Source organism: Neoarius graeffei, chromosome 12 (assembly GCF_027579695.1).
Source record: "Neoarius graeffei isolate fNeoGra1 chromosome 12, fNeoGra1.pri, whole genome shotgun sequence".
NCBI lineage: Eukaryota > Metazoa > Chordata > Actinopteri > Siluriformes > Ariidae > Neoarius > Neoarius graeffei.
The window spans coordinates 62,852,433-62,858,481 of record NC_083580.1 but is presented as its reverse complement, the minus strand read 5'-3'; the positions used below and the strand labels follow the sequence as shown (position 1 = coordinate 62,858,481).

The window sequence follows — 6,049 nt, the reverse complement described above, 5'->3', positions numbered from 1 at the left end:
GTGTCCTGTTTTGTTTATTGTCCTTATTGCTCTTTTCTGTATTGTACATATCGGCTGCAGAGTGGTTTTGTAGGTGTTTCCCCAGACTTCGACACAGTAAGTCAGATATGGCAAAAATAATGAGTAATATAGAGTATGCAAAGATTTACAATCAAGAATATGTTTTGTTTTCCACAGTATTGCCGAGCACTTTGCCAGTTTTTCTCGTATGTATCCTACATGAGGTTTCCAGCAGACTTTATGATCCAAAATCACACCAAGAAATTTAATTTCCTGTACCATTTCTATCTTAGTATTGTCTATTATCAATTCTACATTACAATCTATTTTGTGTCTCCCAAACAACATGATCTTTGTTTTGCTTAGATTTAATGATCATTTATTTTTGTCAAACCATAGTTTTAGTTTATTTATTTCAGTTGTGATTGTCTTTAAAGTCTGCTGCAAATTCTCACCGGAACAAAAAATATTAGTGTCATCTGCAAACAAAACAAATTTCAGTACTTGTGAAATTCTACATATGTCATTGATATATAATATGAATAATTTCGGACCTAATATTGACCCCTGTGGTACCCCGCATGTAATGTTCATGAAATCAGATTTATGGTCACCTATCTGCACAAACTGTTGCCTATTTCTTAGATAGCTCGACAGCCAGCTCCACCCAACTCCCCTAACACCACACTTTTCTAGTTTACTTAATAATATACTATGATCAATGGTATCGAATGCTTTTTTTAGGTCCACAAATACTTCAATTGCTATTTTTTTATTGTCTATACAGTTTGTGATTTCCTCTATTAGTTCCATTAGTGCCATCGATGTTGATCTGTCCGTTCTGAATCCATATTGACTGTCTGTAAGGAGGTTGTGTTTTTCAATGAATTTGTCCAGTCTATCTGAAAAAAGTTTTTCGAGAATTGGGGGAGTAAAGAAACAGGCCTGTAGTTTGTGAAATGGTGTCTATCTCCGGTTTTAAACAATGGTATCACTTTTGCAATTTTCATTTTGTCTGGAAATGTACCTGATTGAAAAGATAAATTGCAGATGTGGGTGAGTGGTTTCACAATTCCCTCAATAACTGTCTTTACTGTTAACATGTCTATATCATTCTAGTCTGCAGAGGTTTTGTTTTTACATTTTCTTACAATTTGGATAATTTCTTCCTCATCAGTTGCAGTTAGAAAAATTGTACTTGGATTTCTGTCCCCCATATCTTCTATTTCCCCACATTGTGTTGTCTCGGGTTCCTTTATTTTTGCTGCTAAATCTGGTCCCACATTTACAAAGAATTGGTTAAAACCATTCACCACATCCTCCATATTATTTATGGTCTTATCATTTTCAGTGTAGTACTCCGGGTAATTTGTAGTTTTGGATCCATTTCTCACAATACCATTTAGTACAGTCCATATACCTTTAATATTGTTTTTATTTTTCTCCACTAATTTATTATAATAGTCTTTCTTACATATCCTCATAATATTATTAATTATTTTTGCTTGATTGTGTCCAGTATATAAACGAGTAGCCTAATTTAAATGACCACAAGCCTGACCAGGTAGTTACTGAGCATGAATGAAGGTATGAATGAATGACCCTTTGAAATGCATTGCACAAAGATTCATGTTCACATTAATGAATGTGATCTTTCTTTGTCCTATGTTCTTTATATCTGATTGCCTACATGACATTTAGTTGTCTGTAGTCTCATGTTGCACACCCCTTGTCTCACCCAGATGCTCCAGGAACCTTGCTGGCAAGTTTGTGAGTTTTGATCCACATTTATTAGCTGCCAATGTATAAAAGAGCAATTGATACCACAGTGGTATAGAGAAGATTTTTATAATAATAGAGAACATAAGAAGGAAACTATAGCCGTATATTAAGCTTTATATCAGTGTTTATATAATTTGACAGTTTATGACCTCTCCATACATATCTTTCCTTGTCTTCATATGTCTTATAAAACAAATGTTGATGCCAAAAGTCAAATCAAAGTGATTTGCACATCATTTCTTCCTCAAAGAGAGATAGCGTCTTAGTTTTAACCCTTTATATTCATGAAACATTAAAGCTTAGTTAAATACAGGTAGGAGTTAACTGCGAACAATGCCATCATTTTACTGAGAGTTATGAACCACAGTTGATGCCAAAGAAATACATTTACTCCAACACTGAAATGATCAATTAAATCTGAAAAGGCATTAATTGGTTCTTGAAGCATATCCTTCTTGGTCAAAAAGTCTACTCCTGGAAATGAATCTGTTGAAGCTGCTTGTATCCAATGCAACACTTTCAAGTTTATTTTATTCAGTCACAAACTTTCAGAAACTTTCACAAGAGGAAAAATAAATAAGTTAATTCACTGACTCAAAAGGGAAATTTACCAGTATATTTTAACGAATCTTTTAGATACTGTCTCTGCAGTATACACACACACACACACACACACACACACACACACACACACACACACGTGTATATTTGATGATAGACCAGAAATGTATTGAATATTATTTTACCTTATTCCCCTACTTTTGCTGTATATTAGCCGTCCAGCAGAACAGAGATTTTTATTATGAAAGAAAACACAATTTAATGGTGGTTAGCTATATCTGAGTGGGTACACAGACTGATGCCCAGCTTGAAACAAATCCCTCACCAGAGTGGGGTTACAAGCGATGCATAAACATTAATTTTTTCAAACACCAAAATATTACATTTAACAGGTTGATGTATGCAATTTGTAATTCAGTGTACATTAACAGTCGACCTTCGTTTGCCAGTGACAAAGCAGAAATAGTAGATGAATAAAGGCCGTACAGCATCATCTCTCAGACCGTAGATGAGTGGGCTGAGGCAGCGTGGCAAGATAAGCACAAACAAATAATTCAGAAAGCGCAAGTCCAAAAAGAGGGCACTATTGCCAACTTCTGCTGCAGCACGCTCTATGAAGTTGTAGAGAAAAGAGGAAAGACACAGGCCCAACTGAATGAGGTGCAGCAGCACAGTCTTATGGGCTTTTGCAGCAGAGCCTTTATTGGAGGAAATGGACCTGGCTGTGATCACAATGTTGATATAAGTGAAAAGAATAATCACAGACACTGACACAAAGTAAAATATGCTAAAGCCCTGTAAAACCTTCGCTTGCCATGGCTTAATGAAGAGTGGCTTTCTGTCACACGATATTTGTGAGGTTAAAAACTCAGAATCCATTAATGCGCCATAAAGGAAATCAATTATAAAGTTTATGGAACCAATAAACCAAACAACTCCAATAGCAATACAAGTGCTTTTTTGAGTGGCTATTTCTGCATGTCTTAGAGGGAAGCAGATGGCCACATAACGCTCAAGTGACATCACAGCCAGGTTTAAAGGTGCATTAAGGAAAGTTGTAACAGACACAAAAACTATAATAGCACAAGCAACCCTGATTAACTTTAGTAAAAACAGACTGAAGATGAACAACATGGAGGTAAAGAGAAGTTGAATCGAATCATTGAGAAGCATGTGGGTAAACAGAATGTAGCGTGGAGTCTCTTTAAAAACAGCCTTGCTCCAAAGAGTGTAGACCATGACAGCATTTAGATAGATAAAGAATATCGCCAGTAAGGTTGAAAAAACTATTTTCATTATCGGTCCCTCAGCCATCGCAACTTGAAATATTTGTTGCACAAACAAAATCTCACTACTGCTCTCATTAGTAACTGACATAGTATAATACAAAATATAAATTGCACAATACTTACAGATATACAATAAAAGAAAAAGCCTCTCCAAAAAGACACCACTTCCCTAAAGATCAGGTTTTTAAAACAGTAAACAGAGTAGACTACATTTATAAATTATGTGCATGTACAGATCTACTATGTCCTGCTTATACCGGTAATTCCATTCATAACTGAATTTAGCTCTGAATATGAAAATCACTGTGAACTGATCTTTATAATGTGTACTTTGTGGACCGCAGGGAGAGATGATGACATACCTTTTGGTGGATACAACAGGTCTGACATCACATCTGTCTATTATGTTTCCCTATACTAGTCTCTCAAAGCAATTAGAATATCCTGAAAAAAAGTTAAGTTTTCCACAAGCTATTTAAGAAAGTAAAATATAATATATTCTAGACTCATTACACATAAACTAAAATGTTTCAAACATTTGTTTTAATTGATAATTATGGCCTACAGCACAAAAAAAAGAAAAACACATTCAAAATATGAGTAGTTAATTTTCTGTTTGAGTAAAACAGTAGAAAAACCATGCATCTCTCAGTTTAGTTCAGTACATGCAACCACAAATCATGGGGAAGACTGCTGACTTGACAGCTATGCAGAAGACAATTGTCAACACCCTACAGAAAGAGGATCTGCCACAGAAGGTCATTGCTGAAAAGGTGCACAAGCAACAGGGATGACTGCAGCCTTGAGAGGATTGTCAAGAAAATTTGACTCAAGAACTTGAGAGAGCTTCACAAGGAGGCTGGTGTCAGTCCATCCAGAGCCTCCATGCACAGATGTCTTCAGGAAAGAGGCTACAACTGTCATATTCCTAATAATATAATGTAATATCAAGCCACTCCTGAACCAGAGACAACATCAGAAACGTCTTAGCTGGGCTAAGAAGAGAAAGAACTGGACTATTGCTCACTGGTCCAAAGTCCTCTTTTCAGGTGAAAGTGAATTTTGCATTTCATTTGGAAATCAAAGTCCTAGAGTCTGGAGGAAGAGTGGAGAGGCACATTATCCAAGGTGTTTGAAGTCCAGTGTGACGTTTTCACAGTCTGTGATGATTTGGGGTGTCCTGTCATTTGCTGGTGTTAGTCCACTGTGTTTTATCCAGTCCAACATCAATGCAGTTGTCTACCAGGAGATTTTAGAGTACTTCATTCTTCCATCTGCTGACGAGCTTTATGGAGATGCCAATTCCCTTTTCCAGCAGGACTTAGCACCTGCCCACAGTGCCAAAACTACTACCAAATGGTTTTCTGTCCATGATATTACTGTGCTTCATTATCCAGTCAACTAGCCTGCCCTGAACCCCACAAAGAATCTATGGGGTATTGTCAAGATGAAAAACAGATGAGCTGAAAATCAGAGATGTGAGTGGAGATCTATGTGTCAGAAGGAAGAAAAGAGAGAAACAGTTGGGTGTCATCAGCATAGCCATGGTAAGATAGACCATGAGCAGAGATAATTAGGCCAAGAGACTGGGTGTAGAGGGAAAAGAGAAGCGGAACAAGGACTGAACCTTGAAGGATGCCTACGATCTGCTCTGCCTCTAGTAGAGGTCACCATTCCTCCACAAACATCTGAGTCCCTAGATTTGTCTTCCATTCCTTTTGAGTATCATGATCTGAGTGAAGTTTTCAGAAAAGATCTAGCTCCATCTTTGCCACCACACTTATGATTGTGCCATTGATCTGCTACCTGGTTCCCACTCCACACTAGTCATCTTTACGATCTCTCCCATCCTGAAAGAGATGCTATGGAGAAGTATATTAATTACTCTAGCTGCAAGCATGATCAGGCCATCTTCCTCTTCTGTTTGTGCTGGCTTCTGTTGTGGTAGTCTGTACCTCAAAAGTAGCCACAAAAAAAAAAATTATATATACTTACACAAAAGAACTTACCTTAAAACATTGTTATTGCACAGAACAATACAAGCATGAGTGAATCCCAGAAAGCACTGAGCTCTAAGTTTCTTACATTAGTTTTTAAGTTGGATTCCTTTTTGGGAAACCTGCCCTAGGACTTCTCCAGGACTGTCCCAAAACAAAATGGCGGCTCCTATTAAAATCACTGTAAAAGGTCTTTGTTTGAAACACAGACTTCTGATTGGCTAAAAGATTTCCTGCTATTTTTCAAAAGAAAACAGACATACTAATTGTAGTATAGTTATAAAATGTGAGCTACGGGGGCCGGGAGAGTTCAGTTAGATTACAACCAGGCGTGCACGCCATGTCATGTTATAGGGTTCCAAATAAAGGAAACTAAACGAAGACAACATGTTTCGTTAGTGACCAACACTACATTTATGG

The 6,049-nt window shown here is 37.0% G+C and overlaps 1 protein-coding gene across 1 annotated transcript; it reads right to left on the bottom strand.

The window, feature by feature from the left end:
- Positions 1-2,757: 2,757 nt before the first annotated feature.
- Positions 2,758-3,720, bottom strand: LOC132894972 (odorant receptor 131-2-like). The gene has a single exon (XM_060935121.1). The coding sequence runs from the start codon at positions 3,718-3,720 to the stop codon at positions 2,758-2,760; it is 963 nt and encodes a 320-aa protein (XP_060791104.1).
- Between the last annotated feature and the right edge of the window lie 2,329 nt (positions 3,721-6,049).